The following is a 16,764-nucleotide window of genomic DNA, read 5'->3' as shown; positions in this document are numbered from 1 at the left end:
GACTCTCTTTGAACAAGTCAGCAACCCAACAATACTTCGGTGGGTTTCTTTCGTCTCTAGTTGAATGAAATAAGCGTAAGTCGCGATACTGCCACTACATTTTGTTACAGACGAAAGCATTCTTAGTGGAGTACGTCTCTGTAGCGGAGCAGTTCAAGCGCTGGACACGCAATGATGCTGCGTGTGTTCGATCCCGAGCCGCGCTATTCCAGTTGTACTCGGGGCAAAACATAAACGACTCAGGCAGCAAAAATCGCTTTTCTTATTCCTTGCTGTGATTGTTAACAAATTTTCACGCTTTAAGTCTGTTTGTTTTTTTGAAAATGCATAGTTTAAAATGGAACTTACTATTCGCAGCTGGTGATGTAGTTATTTTTACTTTATTGCTATAAAACGTTTTTGTAAGATTCACCTCCTTGCCCCTAAACTCTGAACATAATTGAAAACGTAAGTTGAACGTAAGCCGAGTTTTTTGCAAATCTTATTATTAAAGAAATTTTGCCATGTATTATTGCAGCTTTAGCTACTTTTAACAACTTTAACTTCAGTTGTAATTAAATAATAAATAAGTTACTTAGTTAGTTAAACTTACTTTAGCTAATGTAGAACATTATCTGTTGGTTGCTTTATTACAAATTTCTGTCGCTTTTTATAATTGTAATGAGTAACATTCGATAATATACTTGAAAGAAGTAATAATAGAAATATATGTTATATTAATGATAAATGTACAATTAAACAAATTGAATTTCCTGGACCAGGTGATACACAGCGTAGTAAAAATAAAACATTAGGTAATCCACGATCAGAAATAATTTGACAATAGATACATAAATCAATGCACACAAACTGTAAGACACACACAAGGCAACATGATCAACGTTTTGAATGAAATCTATACGTAGCGTACTTCCAAGTTTTAAGTTAATCTAAATTGGGTAAAACGCTGTTATTCGTTCCCTCAGCCTCAGCACTGTGAATACGTTACTGACACTATTTTCAGTTTTAACTTGGTAAATCTTATAAGAACAATAATTTTTCAACGCATATATACACCAAGTATAAATGTTCATGTACATCACATAACTACAAATATTAATGTGGAATGTTCCTTCTTTCGACGCTAATGCATTTCCTGGACCTGGTTCATTCCTTCGCAAGAAGAACATTTGGGAACTTTGAATTTGATGGTCAATTCCATTTCAACAGTTTCAAAGTTGTCCCCGACTTCATAGCTAGCGTGTTTTTCTGCATTCTACAAAGCAAATAAATCTATTACAATCTTTGCCATGTCGCTTTTAGACATCTCTTGGTACTGACACAGCTACATAACTCAGTTTTTTCATTATTTCCAACAATTTATAAAATTAACTCGACCTCGCAAACAGTGACGTGATGGGTTGTTATTAGAGTATTTAAAGTTAGTGCAATATAAGTGGGACGAAAAGATAAAGATAAACCAAAACTTATTTGATTGACAGGTTGACTACAAAATAAAACGACTTTATCGGTCAGGCATCAAACATCAATTAAAAACAATGTCACAAATACAATCGTGACGTTCTTCTGCAGCGAGTCGAAGAAGATGCCCCTGCCTAAGGCAAGGCGGGTGCAAAATAAAGTGCTTTAAAACGTGTATAAACAACTACGATACAAGGCCTAAAATGTAAACCACTAAAATCATCTTAAAAAGTAGAAAATGTTGTATAACGTGATCCTTCCATGTGTATCGGCAACACGTTGTTAATCTGACGTTGGCAGCAACGTCATCGAGTGAAAACATTTGATGGACACGTGGCAGAGACAACAAAATATCTCACAACTTGAAGTATAACTTTAGCTTTTCCGCGCAAACCTGATATGTAGCCTAAGTGCAGTAATGAAAATTTCCGTTACCCTGTGACGGTTACGTCACGAGTCATGGGTTGTTTTGTAAACGTTGAAATTTTATGTTGGAATTTTGCAATTCAGTTGTTGATCAAACTTAAATTCTCCTTAATGACGTTTAGATAAATTACCTCGCTTGAACTGGTGTGACATATAAATACTGTTGTAACGTTTGCAATCTTTCCTTTTACCCTTTTACTCTTTCACTTGTTACCAAGCACAATGTAACATTCAGTGAGATTTGCCCAAAGGTGAAAGCCTTTGTGTCTGATAATAAATAAAATGGGAACTTTATCATTTAGTAATATGCATAGACAGAATTTAAGCAACTAACAGCATAGTCACGCCGTTTGAGAAATGAGAACTCATACCATTGAAGCAGAAGCAAAACAAGTCATCAACCATCAATCGTCCTCGCTCATATTCTAACAATTACCGCCAGTGTACGCGGTCTTTATGGCGAATAGGATTGTTGTGTAATACTTCACACAAGTAATATCACAACGAACTAATATTTTTCATAAACCAATAACAACTAAAGTACTTACCGGTGCAACATGCCTAATCGCACGGTCGGTTATGGCCAGATCCTTTGGCAAATCTATTTTAATTGTGTAGTGCGAAACGTGATGACCAACATTTCCCATAATAACCAAAATGAAAAATTCTGCAGACAATACACTGAAAAATTTGAAGGTAGTATTGGTATCTTTAATTTGTTTTTCCGTTTTCAAAGGTTTATCTGCAAATGTATAACATGACTTTATGCTAAAGATATTATGATTATGATAAACCAAACTTGAAAACCGTTAATTATCATCAACAATTCCCAAGCCTTGAGGGTACATTGGGAAGAATTACAGTTCGTTTCCACAGTTCAGTTACTGCGATCACTGTAAGCACTTGTAAAACGTACACAAGCGTCTAAGATGCTGGGAATTTCTAGCTGGCTTCATCTTACTGCAGAGAAAAAAATGAAAAGGTGGGAATTTCCCACCTTATGGGCAAAGCGATTTATCTAAAAAAAGAAATATCTAGACAAGAACTCAATGAGTCAACAGGAAACAATACTATAGCCTATCACTAATACTGTGCGTATACGCTATATGCTTATGATGTAATAAACTGCATATGAACAAAAATTTTCTAGTATTGCATGTTGGTAGACATGCCGTAACATTGAGAAAAAGTTCCTCTGTACAACCACCACTTTAAATTGTTACTACAAACTGGAAAATTAACGCAAGGTAACTAAACATATTATTTCTCAAGTTATATTACTATTTTGAGCATCAACGATTATAGGTCAACATACCAATGACAATTATATCAAGCAAATAAATCGACATCAATGAAAAGCCGCTTATTTTAAAACTAATAATTTCAAAACAATAATTCTGCAACACCAAGGTTCAGCAAAAACAAACAAAAGCTTGAGTGAAGCAAATTGGTGTTTGAACTTTAGTAAATAACTTTTCCAGTAGAAAATTTAAATCGAAAAGTAAGCCTCTATGAAATAACCTATGAAAAATACTGTCTTCCATCCTTAAACCTGCACAAAAGCGTTGCACTTTTAAACTGCATTATATATAATAGAAACCAGTTACTGTAGGTTTTTAATCGAAGTTGTCTAAACGTGTAGTCGCTTGCTTTTTAGTTCAACCATAACGAAAGTGGACTGTCAGGCAAGCTTCTACCCTACAACAGTCAATCTTCATGAGTAAAACCTTCCAATGCCATTGTGTTTCTCTGTCGGTTAAATAGATAAAATCGATTACAGATGAAAATCACCAGCTGACTCACAGGAACACTGTACAATGGAAAATTCAAGATCTGAACGATTTAACTTGTTTGTAATAAAAACTTTAACTTCCAGGCGGCGTGTTGAGAATACAAGCCACGCCGTGTTGTTCGTCAGAAGAAACAGCCAATCAGTCACGTACCATGGTTTAAGCATAACGTCACGTGAATAAAGACACGTCCTCGTTCTATAATTAAAGTCAGTGATTTGAAGACGCTGAGCAAGGTTTCAGGAATAAGACGCGACGAAATCAAAAGTTTAAATTTACAACACAAATTATTATTTTAGAGAAGTGAATGAAATAAAAATATCTATAAACATCTCAGCATTTGGTTAAGAGTAGCAATTAGGTTGGTTACAGAAATCCAACGTTTCCTGGTGGCTGGTACGTCGGCAAAGTACCAATAATTTTGGTGATTTTAACTACAAATTCAACTTTATCAAAACCATAGCGAATTGTTTTAACAGTGTGATCTTCTTTTTAATTTCCAAGCAAGAACAAAATATGTAACAAGACGTTTAAGGCCGTTATCAGATTCAGATTCAGGTTGCAACACCATGCACAAAATACTTTGAGCACTGTATAAACAAATAAATATACAAATGATATTAAGATATTTTCACTGTAGTCTGTTCAAATTATGCTGTATGTGAGGTACATTGCTTATATGCTATATGTAATTACTAGGGCAACCAGTTTTTTGACCTAAAAAGTTTAAATTTTGACCTTATTTTGAAAAACGCTATACTGATAGTCTCTACACTGTCTACAGCAACTTTCTAATCTAAAGCTACATTTAAAAATGACAAAATGCTTTTCTAGTGTTGACTTTTTTTCGTTTCTGCATATTAAGATTGACAACTTGCAGTTTCAAATGCAATGCCGTCACATCGTGACGTCACCAAACGCGCTGAAAAGCCTTCCCTCTCTTTGTGGCTTTGGTTCTAAGTAAAATTTGCGGCACTGGGATTGTTTGCGGTACAAGAAAAGAGAAAAACGGAAGAATAATATTACAAAATGGTTACAAAATTACAAGTTTAATAGATTTTGACCTAAAAAAAAGACCTAAAGAAACAATTTGACCGTATTTTGACCTAACGTAACATTTTGACTTTATTTGACCTAATAACTTCTATACCACACGTCGTACAAAGCTGAAATTTGTTTTGTGCTTGTTTGATAACATTCTGGGCAGGTTAAAAAAAATTGACCATATTGACTTTTGGTTGCACTAGTAATTACCTCATATTTTCAGTTGGACATTAAACCAAAATGCACGAGCCTTGCCGTTCGCGGTCATGAGCATGACGTAGTGATGGCGTCATCATACGGTATGCTGGGCTCGGTGGATTCGAACACAGGATCGCCGGACCTCGGATGGGACACCGATCAATTTCCTATGGATGTGAAGAACGCGACTTTCATCATGAAGGTAAACTTCAACCACGAACTTGAACTTGTGTTGGATTAATGACCTAACAATGATTTATTCTTAAACACGAGAAGCAAGAAATTAAAAAATGTCAAAAGCCTTACCGCAGCGTTTTATGATGATATTTGTCTATTTTACAGACGATTTTGGACCAGGGCAGACTGGACCCGGCGGCCTGAATTTCGACTGCAAAGTCCGGCCAGAATCGAGCGATGTTGCCGATATGCTAATATCGCATATATTGGCGACATGAATTGCTTTGTGAAGGCACTAAGAGTGGCGGCTACCAGAGATACAAAATTCTACGTTTCTAAGTACCATTTACTAACAAAGCTTGATCGTGCGTATCAATTCAAGCTCGTTTTATCGTTTTTTACTCTTTTTACCTCCAGATACACTATTGATTTTGGTCGAATCGTGTAAAAGTCTGTTACGTGAAGAGTAAGTGTTTAAGCCAGGTCTATAGCTCCTTTCACCGCCACACCAGAGTCACACTTGAGTGCTGGTGAGAACTTATATTTAAAAACTGAACACAATATAGACGTCGACTTAAAGTTGAAATTTAGAAGAGGATCGATCAGTACAAAAGCACAGAGCAGAGAAAACCACCTGTCGCCAACACTCACTAACCGAACTGCCCCACGTATACTCCAAAACATTTTAAGGAATTCCTCGACGGGTTATTTGATAATTAGCGGGTTAAACCAGCGGCAACATTGGTGTGAGCAACAAATGCGATCGACAAGACCAAATTTCAACAGTGTTAACCCAAAAGTTGCCAAAATCCAAACGAATGCTCAAATACAGACTAAATATAGCAACAAGAATAAATGTACTGTCGTCACATTTGTTACACGTCTTTCTCTGTGTGATTTTTCTTTTCCAACTTTTTCTGTGGATTTAAGGCTCTTAAATTTACTTTCAATGTTGCAGTAGTTAAATAAATCTACTTCGTGATGTCAAACGACAAAATACTTTAATTTGATTCATTCTTCGAAACCTTAATGAATAAATATAGATGAACGTGAAAAAATTTCAATTACAGGTTCCGAGTTATACAAATTCCGACCAACAAATCCAGTTAATTTCCTAATAACTATTCCTGCGCGCCGAAGCAAGCCCATCAGAACGAAATTTAGTTTTATGATTTGATTTTATATTATGCACGCTTATGTATGATATTACATACCACCGTTATAGGTAAGATATTACCTGACAGTAGTTAATGTTAAACCGAAATTACATATACCTTAGCCAGACATGTGTGTGTAGAGATCTAAACAAATATAAATTAATAAATCAGCATTTTTTCCTTTGTTATATAGTAGTTATATATTTAAGTATATCTCAAAGGAGAAGGCGCCTTTTAAAACGCCATCTCCTGCGAAATGTGATATTTCAAAATGCAACAACCAAACTCAAGCAATTATTTGTAGTTGACCATGACCATAACAGCAACGTCACAACCGTTTTGATAGTGACAGAACAATTAAAGGAAGATGGAAGGAGATGATTCCACACTTTATCGAGGTACGTTCGCTTCACATCTTCACATTGCTACCGCCATCTAGCGTTAATTCAATTTGGGTTGGTGCTGAAATTCCTGCTTCAACTTGGTCTTTAGATCAGCAATTTTAATGACGTAGGACATAGTCGATGCTCTCTAAGATAGCGCCATTCAAAACTCACAACTCATACAGCAACTCACGTATTGTAATTATATGAGCAATATGCACGATGATTGTCGCTTTGGATCGATCACGGTTTGATTTTATTTACATTGCATTAGTTGTAAATTATAATACTATTTTGAAATGTGTTTTGTCTTCAATTCTGGCTAATTGCATGAAGCTTAACCCAGGCAGTTGCAATACAATAAAAAACAATACACAACCTAACCTGGAGTTAAAAAAAGCGAACTTATTCAGATGAAATGTCGGCAGCGACTAACATGCGATAAGCTTCAAAACACGGTTTACATTTCGTAATTTAGGATTAAAAACTCTTTTTGGTCAAACTCCCGTTGAAAAGAACAAAGTTTCGTTACCCAAGCAAACACAAAAGACAGATTCCAGACAGAAATTCTCCTAGAATAACTTGCACCGTTAGACGGCGCGGTGGATATTAAACAGTCGCTCGTCATGAAACCATCGTCAGTGATATAACTAAAACGTAGTTTTGATTTCATTAGCATATTTGTGTTACACATTTCAGAGTTTATTAGTATTTGAATTTATTAGATCTGTTCAACGGGTAGTATTAAGTTGGAGTCTCAAATTCAACTGAGCGCCACAGAAGCAGCCTTCTGTCCTAGCGAGAACATTGAAATGTCGCTCAGAGTGAGTTGAGATTAAAGTTATATCATTAACAGACCTCATAAAAATTATTTGCAACGTCAGGTGTGGACTTGAGGTGGAACCTTAGAAATGCATCACATTTCTGCCCCCATGGACATCAAGTGTTTCAGAAAAGAGCTCCCAAATTCAAACTGGGCGAACGCGGAATAGCAAGAGAGCGGTGGGAAAGGTTTAGTTGGAACAACTGTACAAGGAAAAATTTTACAGGAAAACTCTTCGTTTAAGAAAGGTGGGTAACTTGAAATTATAATGCGTGAATTCTATGATGTTATTCTGACGTAATTAAAACGTCATCAAACTGAAAGTTGTGCTGGATTCGAGGTTTGCTTCAAAGGTTTTTATGAGTCAGCATCTGGGGCTCGACGGAGATCAGGACACACAAACGTACCTAAAATTGTTTGTTTATAACATCAGTTATCTTTTGATGTTGATCAACCATCTTAGATTAAAACATACATTTACACAAAAAAATTAAGATGACTTATCAACAAAAATCAAGGTGAATTTTCAACAAAAACGAAAAAGTCGAATTACAAAATGAAATGGAATAAAAGAGCATAGAATAGCATCAACAATACAACCTTTCAGTGCTTTCTCACTTTCATTGTACTCTGATCATGATTTTTGATGATTCCATGACTTCATGCTGATCATGGCTTGGTTTTGGAGTGCATGCGCGCCTTAAAACGTTTAGGATTTATTACTTCCGCAATCTGCAGTGACGTCGATGCGCATTTATGCCAAACACAGGGCTACTGGCACAGTAGAAAGCATATTTAGTTACAGACAAGACAGAGATTTGCTGATAAACAAAAAATGTTGCTGAGATTCCAAAATTCATCGCTGATTGATCAGGAATTAATGTTGGTAGTTCTAAGTAGATTGCAAGGGAATAAACACAACCATGAAAGTTTTCTCTGTCCGAACAAAAGGAAGCAGAACGCCTGCAACACTTTATTACTCATGAACAAGGGCCATTAAAGAACTGAGGTTAAGTTATCAAGCAAGAAGTATGAGAAAACAGTGTTGGTCGGGCCAAGGTTTTTTGAATACTTGTTAATAGAGACTTAGATTTCGATATTGAACTTAAAGTTCTATCCAGTGACCAAATGATCAAACATTAAACTTGCAGTTATGTTAACGTTTATATGTATTAAAACCCATGCTAAGTTAAATCAGGGTTTGCTTTTCAGAATTAATTTTAAGTCAGGAAAAAGTTGTTTTGTGTCCTGTAACTTTTGTGGTGTTAGTCATTGGTCTTTTGCTGATTGTAATCATTCATAATGATCTTTCCCTTTTAAAGCACAGTACCTAATCAACGCAATCTACTCTTTAAGTATTACGCTTATGGTGTACATAAACTGACCAATACTCCTTGCATTGTAAGCAACGACCAAACATCAAGGTACATTCTAACAAACAAAAATGCAACGATGAATGTGTTCATTATAACTTTTCCGTACGAACACAAAATGCTCATGTATTTCTATAAGCATTCGCTACAATACTTAGTGTTTTGGTTTAATAGTTTCAAACAATGGAATTTATTCGGTTTGTATTAAATTATCGCTGGACGGTTAACGAGGGTTGACAAATTGCTTTTAGCGTCATGAAGTTGTACTACTTCCGGTTTATAAGATTGCGAAAGTGTAGCGTGTGTGTATAGGAAGGCATGCGCGTGATTGCTGCTTTGGATTGGCCCAGGCACTGCTGTCAAGCTAACATCATATTTTCAAGTTATGTCGTGCAAGTTATGCAAAAGTAATGTGTTTAATATAATTTCGGAAGAAATGGAAATGGCTAAAACGAAAATAATTTCATAAGTTGAATTTAGCTAGGAAATTACCGGACCTTCTATGCTCTCTGAAGCAATAATGTCATCATTTCCATCGTATGAAGCATCCAGTTTTACGACCAGTTGGGATGAAGAGGACTTATTGGGAAGTGGAAGTTTTGCTACAGCTAGAAGATGCATCCATGATGAGATGGGAAGAGTTGTGGTCAAATGTTTTCGTCCTGATAAAACGAGTAAAGCTAAAGTCATGAATGAGTAAGAACGAATTGCATTGCTTTGCTCTAAGCTGATTCTGCTCTGATATAAACCTCACCGTTTAAATGGCAGACTTTTTTGAACAGCCATAGTAACAACAAAAGCTTTTAAAACGTTTCGGTTCGTTTTAAATTGCAGGTAGTTTAGCTTTGAAGTTTAAACGTCACCAAATGGATTAGTACTAGTTGTTTTTATGAATAAAAGTATAAAGTCTGGATGAAATGTTTTACTGAAAATGTCATTATAGTTGTTTCCAGATTTAACAATGATAAAGCCAAAACACGCAGTTACTGCAGTAAGAAAATTTAGAAGCATGAATTTACACAAAGTTGCCTTTTACGTCCTTTCGAATTGTCTTAAATGTGTAGACTGGGGTATTTGCTTGTTCATGATGATAAAACAGAAAAACAAAAACGTTGCGTAGGGAAGCAACATAAAGTGAATGTTGGTTATTCTTTAAATTAAGTTGCTTTGCATTTTCAGTGTCGAAAGAGAGATGAAGGTTCTCTCTCGTCTGAAACATCAACACATTGTTGCCGTTTATGGCATCACTCGATGGAACAATTGCATTGGAATCATCATGGAACATATCGACGCTGACAATCTGGATTCTTTCCTGTGGCTCCAAGGAGATATAGCAGACATACCATTGTTACTGAAACTCCGATTTTCCCATCAAATAAGTGACGGCTTACGTTACTTGCACCACCATGATAAGAAGAGATCCTACGTACATTGCGACCTGAAACCACAAAATATCTTGGTTACATCAGACCTGATGATGAAGATTGCGGATTTTGGCTCCGTTGCCATTGCCGCGGCAACAGGAGTTACAGGAGGATCTATTACAGTCACTTCAAATACTCAGCATACTCCATTCTACACTGCACCAGAGCTTTTAAGAAATATACTGCGTGAGAAAAAGCCAAGCATGGATGTATACAGGTAAAAATAGTTCCGGTTTGTGGGGAAATAGTATTAGTAGTAGTAAGACAACAGCAAGGAATTTAGAGTCAAGTAATTAATAACAATAACAATAATAACAACTGCAGTAAATTGAAATTGTTTTCATGCGACAGTAAAGAAAGATTGTACGATCAAAACATTTTTTAAACAAAATATTTTTCACTCCTTCAGAAGCATATATTAAGCTTTTGTGTCTTGTTATTACCATTATGTAATCATAATCTACATGTCCATGTCATTACAATGCTATAGTCTTGTGCATTGTAACGGCTTTTCGTAAATATAACTTGAACTTTTAGTCAAACTCGGTTCGTCTGCCTGATAAGCAAAACATTTGCTAAATCAAGCACAGTTTTAGATAATTTTACGACCAAAGCTTTTTGTATCAATGCGAACATAAAATTGATATCATAAATATTTATACGAAGTTCTCGTTAGCAGCGAGCTGTGGTAACGGCAGCCGCTCATTCACAAAATGTATATCCTTTTTGATTACGTAGCTACTGTGTATCTGCTAACGAATATATTTCAAGAAAAGCCAACGTACAAAGATTTCTTAGTAGAGTTTTTGCGCAATTACAACTACAGCAAATATTTTGGTATTTTACAAGGTTTTGAATATATTCTTCGATATTTTTGTTCTATTTTTCCAATTAAAAGCATTATTTTTGTTTATCTCTTTGAAGTGATTTAATTATTGATTAATTTTTTCAGCTATGGGATGGTGCTTTATGCAATCCTCACCAGGCATCCTGCTTTTTCCTCTGATAATCCTATCAGTGGAGCAATCATCGAAGTTATTAAGAGCTTAGGACAGAAGCCATACCAGCCATACTTAGACAGAGCTGAATCATCGTTGAAAAACAAACCTGAAGATCTTCAAATTTTTTTGTTCTTGAAAGATATCATGGTTCGATGCTGGGATTTTGAGGCAAAGAATCGGCCAGATATGCAAGGAAGTAAGTGCAGCTTTGTGCATATCAATAGACCTATAACAGATATTTGTTTACAATTTTAGTGTTGATGTGGGGGGAATATAGCTTTATGTTTCTCACAAACATTTTATATCGGCTAAAATATTTGGTACTTATGCAGTTTATGACGAAATTGATGTAAATCTGCGTTCATTGAACAAATCTGACGTCACCTTCCACATAGCTGATCTCCAAAGGAATAAAAAACCTGAACCAACACAAACCAGTGTAAAAATTAACCTGAGTGAATTCTTGTCTCCATTTGAAGTAGGACCGACACCGTCTATAACTTTTGTAACAATTCCAGGTTTACAAATCTCTTGCATTAAGGCCTTTTTAATCTTATTTTGTTCTGTTTACAAAATGTTTGTCATACGTTGTTTTCCAACCATGTAATATTTATATAATAAACCACAAAAATAATGCAAACATGCCTGAGTAATATGGTAGTAAAAAGTAAATGAATATATATTTCACATAACCCTTTTAACAAAGAAGCTTAGAAGGTTAAATGATTTTTTCAAACGTCTGGCATTATAACCAATACAAAATTTGCGTTATAATTGTTATATTTACTTCAACCAACTGTTAAAAAATTTAAACTTAAGTCGAATTCCAACAGGAAAAAATTCAGCAAATGAGCCGGCAGATGGAGTTATTGAGGCTGGAACGGATGTTGGGAATCCTCAAGGTGAATATGAAATGCAAGTAGTGTAGTGTAGTGCACTGAATCAATATAATGTGTGTTATTACAAACTTTATTTTGACAAAAAAAATTATTGAAAGGCGTTCGTTTGGATTTTGATTTTTTACGATTTTGACAACAAAAATTGTTGATTTTTATTCAACGCAGAACTGGAAGTTTTGAGTGAACGGATCTCAAACATATATGGTTTAATGTCTACCGGCGAAATTGACCAAATACTGGAAATGTGTAAAGATTTGACCTCCATTCTAAAAACTACTTCTATAAGCGGAAATAACGCAATTGCAACCGGAAATGACATCATTAATCTTGTCAAAAAGTTGCACCATGTGAAATATTCATTTACAGTTTTGACGCTTCTGTTGTGTGCAGGTGATCTTACGAAGAAAACATGAATAACTTTTTTTTTAACATTCAACAATGGAAAACATAATTACTTACCGGTATACTTTAACTCTGCGTAGGCGACCTCCACAAAAAGGTTGACAACTCTCCAGAGAAAGTAAAACTGATGGAAAAATGCGCAGATGAATGTTACAGGTTTTTAGAAAGATTCAGGGATATGGTGCCACAGACATCACAAACCATCGTGATTTCACGCATGAATGGCTTTCTGGAATCCTTGCAAAAAGCGGACAACGTTGATGAAAAGCTTGTGGTTGTTGCAAAAGCTGAATGCATGCAAGTGGTTGGATATTGCCATAGACGTCAAAATGACAGCACTCACTCTATAGAAGTGTTGAAACAAGCAATAAGTAGCTTGGAGTCCACCTTTAACGACGACTGCCAGTTGCATGCAGTGTACTCAGTATGCTGTAACAATTTGGGTAGGTCGAAAATTTTTATTGGTAATACAGAAGAAAGTTGGCAGTGTACTTATATTGTTCTTTTACCAGGTTGGGATTATTTAAACAATGACAATCCTGAAAAAGCAGAGGAAGCCTACATTAAATCATTTTACGCTTTTCCAAAAGTGGAAAATGTTAATGTCGAATGGAAGATGGAATATACTCATATCACAACAGCAAGTAATGAACCATTTATAACCAATAACAACCTAATGTCGTTTTTCGTTATATCACGTGTTCGTTAACGTGTCACGTCACATCATGTCACGTGTTTGTTAACATTTATACTTTGATTTTTTTCAATAATTCTGTCTTGCATCGACAATGTCATCATCATTAACACACACTTTCATTTTGGTTTTTAATACATCAAATTTTATGTGAAATACAGTTGGATTGGTTCTGTCCTAATACCGATCTCTTTTTGTCCAGACGATTAAATGTTCTTAATCTATTTTTCACGTCATCACATGTTTACAAAATCTAGTACGCACTTACAGTAGGCAAAATCAAAACAAAACCTTTTCTATCAACTCTTAATTCCGTTTTTAGGTCTGTGCTATCTCTATCAAAACCATCCCACCTTGCCGAGGGAGAACGGAAGTGACGTTTACAACTTTTTACAAAAACAAGAACACTTGACGGGGCTTCCCCGCTTCTGGAACATCTTATCAAGTTTGAGATTGATGATTCTTCTTCACCTGGATGGTGACGTCGAATCAATCGGCAATGAACTTGTTGCCATGGCAAGAAAAATATCGCCGCAGTCTAATCTACGCGGGAACTTATGCAATGACGTCAGAGAAACTGCCGAACTTTTAACTTCAAACAATAATGACGAATTAGCAAAATCATTACTACAATGTGCAGATGAGTTTGAAAAGTGATTATAAGTCACTAATCGTTACTAATAAATTAATCGCATTCATCGGCCAGTTTTGTAACCAAGTCAATCATATACGGGTATTGCTTGTCAATAACTATTGCATGAGCTGATAAAAGGCGATATTGTTCTTAGCTTGAACCGATTCTCTTCGCCCGTCTTGTCTAGTGTCGGAGCAAAATTAGAGCAGGGTGACGCTGATTCACTGTGTGCGGAATGCTGTATTACTTGCGCTTTGTCAACACCAAGTGGTTAACAGTTTTATGTTGCGCATTGCTGCTCTGTGTTCTTTGCAGCGTCATTGTTGCTCGATTTTACTGCGACATGCTCATTATAACGTGATTATTAGCCAATCAGTATCGTATTTTAAGTCATGCAACTATCACAGAATATTCTAGAATCAATTTAGAGAAAATTTTAATGTAATTACATAATAACTCAATTAGTAAGGTTTGTGATGTTCAGCCTTTTCGATGCTCGCTTATTCATTATTCTGATTGATTGATGATGCCGTGTGTTATCTGCAAGATATACTATGTTAAATATAATATGTTACTCAGATACTATTCCTTTAACCATGAGGGCAATAATAAGACTCAGCCGTTAGTACGGCAACTATTCCTCAAGTCTTGTTTAATCAAAAATCGCAACCTTCTGATAATGTTTTAGTAGCGGTTAGTTATCACAAAACACTAACTTGTTGCTACAGTAGCCATCGAGTCGTCATCCAAAATCTCGCGAATGAACAACGTCGTTAACTCCCGAAGAGGTGAGGTACTGGAGATCGAGCAGATATGATGGGAAGTTGTCTTTAGTTTGGCCTTTGGTGTCTCACTCACACACAGCAGAGTTTGCAAACTCACCACCATTATTATAAGTAGAGCACCTAATAAAAGTAAAGCTTCTTCGCGGCGTTGCCCAACCGGTAGGATACCGATAGAAATGAATGCATTTTCTAATGTTGTGGAACGCACTAATACTGGTCACAATATCAAAGAGACCGTTCAGGACACCGTCGGTATGGTGGGCGTGTGTACCGCGACACCAGACAAGTGTGCAGCGCCCAACAATAAATGGCCAAGGACAAACGTTGCCGCACGTAAAGTAGTTGCTGATGTGACAGAATTATCAATGACGTCACACTTATGTTTTATTCAGGTTTTACTGTGTAGCTCATTTTAACATGTCTTAATTGTTTTTGTCTGATTTGTGCGTGTGTTGTAGCTTTATTACTTTGAACGCTTTTCTTATCTTATCAAGCATTCCAACGCCTAAGCTGTAGCCCGGTAGCTCTGTTGCAAATAAAGGGTCTTATTCAAACATCTTGTCTCCACCTGATGTGTTTGGTGAGGGGTTCACCATCAAAGAAGAATCAGCTTAGTAGGAACGGACACAGCTGCAAATCTAAAAATACAACGCTCGGCTTTTACAGTACTTATAGCCTAGAAATTATTCTCAATGTCGTGAGTCATGAAAGTGACCTGGTCTTCACAGTTAACTTTCTACGTCGAAAAACAGCCTATACTTGCCTGTAATGGAGAAGTCCATTTTGGGTTCAATGCATTTGTAGATCATCTATATTCTATAAGAACGTTTTATCTTGAACGATACTTCTTTGGAAGCTCTAATGCAGCATCTGACGCTCATGAATCGCAGTTTCACTGGCTCTACTGCAGATTTTAGGAAATTCCTGGTATCTCAAATATTAGGAAAAACAATTTATCACAGACTCACAGATTCAAGGAAAGTCCAGTTAATTACTGAAGATGGCGTCTTGGCCCGGGACCTTTCCTGGTTTCGCTCGCTGGAGAAAAAAAAATAAAGAAAAGAATAAAGGAAATGAGAAAAAAATGCTGGAAAGCTGTGAAAAAGTATTATGAAAACATTACCAAAGATATTTCTGCTCTCAGGTTTGTCTATCTTCCATGCCTCAGACACTTTTTTTGCCCCAAGTTTAAATAACATGCGACATGCAGTCCCTTCTCTTCTACGTCTCATCTTTACAAACATCAACCGAACTTCGAAAACAAACCTCAACGCGAACGTAGTAAGCAAACTTGAATCTGTGGCTTAGCCTACACGACAACGCAAATGTATTTTTAAGGCCCCACTGTACTTAGCTTGCAACAAATCTTTGAAAGTTTAGTTTTGAAATGTGACAAATATAAACTTTACCCCGACTCACCCTGATTGAAAGTTCAATATATTCACCACCTTGCATCAGCATATCACGGTCGTAGGTCCTAAAGAATTCAAATATTTCTTACTTATTGCGAACAGATCTATGAAATAACATACGACAGGTAAAGAAACAATTTGTGATCAACTATTTACTCAGATTTCTTATAAAGTATATATAATATACAGTTGGCCATGGGGTTATAGAGTGTTCTTTTTTTCAAGGATCTTCGGAAATTCTAACTCACGAGATGTGATTGAGATGCTAATAAAAGCTGAAATACAAAATAATTTTATCATTAGCGATGTTTTCCAAAGGTAATAAAAATATGATTTAGTCCCACCGCGCCATCTAACGGTACACGTTACTACAGATGAATAGCTCTGAGTGGAAATTGCCTTTTTTACTTTTACTTCTGATTGACACCGAAGCTGATAGAATAGAATGCATTTGTCGAACTACTCCAGGTTAGCTTATGTCCTACTTACAGTAAAATAAGTGTTTTACTTTCTGTATTAACTTATATGCTTTTAGCCACACTTGAAAACGAAACATTTCTGAAAATAAAATCATATAACATGCAACTACTGTAATGTAAATAAACTCAAGCCGCCATCCAGTGAAAATCATCGTGCATATTGCATATATAATCACAACAAGTGAGTTGCTCTTTTTTGCGT

At 35.9% G+C, this 16,764-nt stretch overlaps 2 protein-coding genes and 1 long non-coding RNA gene across 4 annotated transcripts; 2 read left to right on the top strand and 1 right to left on the bottom strand.

The window, feature by feature from the left end:
- Positions 1-598: 598 nt before the first annotated feature.
- On the bottom strand, positions 599-3,760 carry LOC143453231 (uncharacterized). Its single transcript, XR_013115141.1, has 2 exons — positions 2,436-3,760; positions 599-1,255 (listed from the first exon to the last, which is right to left on the bottom strand). It is a non-coding gene; the product is annotated as an uncharacterized LOC143453231 (long non-coding RNA).
- A 603-nt stretch (positions 3,761-4,363) lies between these two features.
- Positions 4,364-5,498, top strand: LOC143453233 (xylose isomerase-like). Its single transcript, XM_076954424.1, has 3 exons — positions 4,364-4,709; positions 4,945-5,121; positions 5,262-5,498. The coding sequence occupies exons 1-3, from the start codon at positions 4,707-4,709 to the stop codon at positions 5,298-5,300; spliced, it is 219 nt and encodes a 72-aa protein (XP_076810539.1). The 5' UTR covers positions 4,364-4,706; the 3' UTR covers positions 5,301-5,498.
- Positions 5,499-9,299: 3,801 nt separating this feature from the next.
- Positions 9,300-14,466, top strand: LOC143452755 (uncharacterized). Of its 2 annotated transcripts, XM_076953835.1 has the most exons (9): positions 9,304-9,528; positions 10,012-10,473; positions 11,209-11,453; positions 11,590-11,775; positions 12,091-12,159; positions 12,322-12,546; positions 12,639-13,001; positions 13,071-13,202; positions 13,575-14,466. In XM_076953835.1, the coding sequence occupies exons 1-9, from the start codon at positions 9,335-9,337 to the stop codon at positions 13,907-13,909; spliced, it is 2,211 nt and encodes a 736-aa protein (XP_076809950.1). In that variant the 5' UTR covers positions 9,304-9,334; the 3' UTR covers positions 13,910-14,466. The 2 variants fall into 2 exon arrangements, with proteins under 2 accessions (XP_076809951.1, XP_076809950.1); XM_076953836.1 differs by lacking the exon at positions 11,590-11,775 and having other exon boundaries at positions 9,300-9,528.
- The last annotated feature ends 2,298 nt before the right edge of the window (positions 14,467-16,764 follow it).

This window comes from Clavelina lepadiformis, chromosome 4 (assembly GCF_947623445.1).
Source record: "Clavelina lepadiformis chromosome 4, kaClaLepa1.1, whole genome shotgun sequence".
Taxonomy (NCBI): Eukaryota; Metazoa; Chordata; class Ascidiacea; order Aplousobranchia; family Clavelinidae; genus Clavelina; species Clavelina lepadiformis.
Note: the sequence above shows the minus strand (reverse complement) of the source record. Positions and strands in the feature narration are given on the sequence as shown.

What these genes read in the sequence shown, in the direction of transcription:
- LOC143453233 (XM_076954424.1), top strand. An exon ending in ACGCGACTTTCATCATGAAG is followed by an intron (nt 5,122 to 5,261) that starts GTAAACTTCAAC and finishes TCTATTTTACAG; the next exon opens with ACGATTTTGGACCAGGGCAG.
- LOC143452755 (XM_076953835.1), top strand. Translation starts at nt 9,335, where the DNA reads ATGCTCTCTGAAGCAATAATGTCATCATTTCCATCGTATGAAGCATCC. An exon ending in AAAGCTAAAGTCATGAATGA is followed by an intron (nt 9,529 to 10,011) that starts GTAAGAACGAAT and finishes TTGCATTTTCAG; the next exon opens with TGTCGAAAGAGAGATGAAGG. An exon ending in CCAAGCATGGATGTATACAG is followed by an intron (nt 10,474 to 11,208) that starts GTAAAAATAGTT and finishes TAATTTTTTCAG; the next exon opens with CTATGGGATGGTGCTTTATG.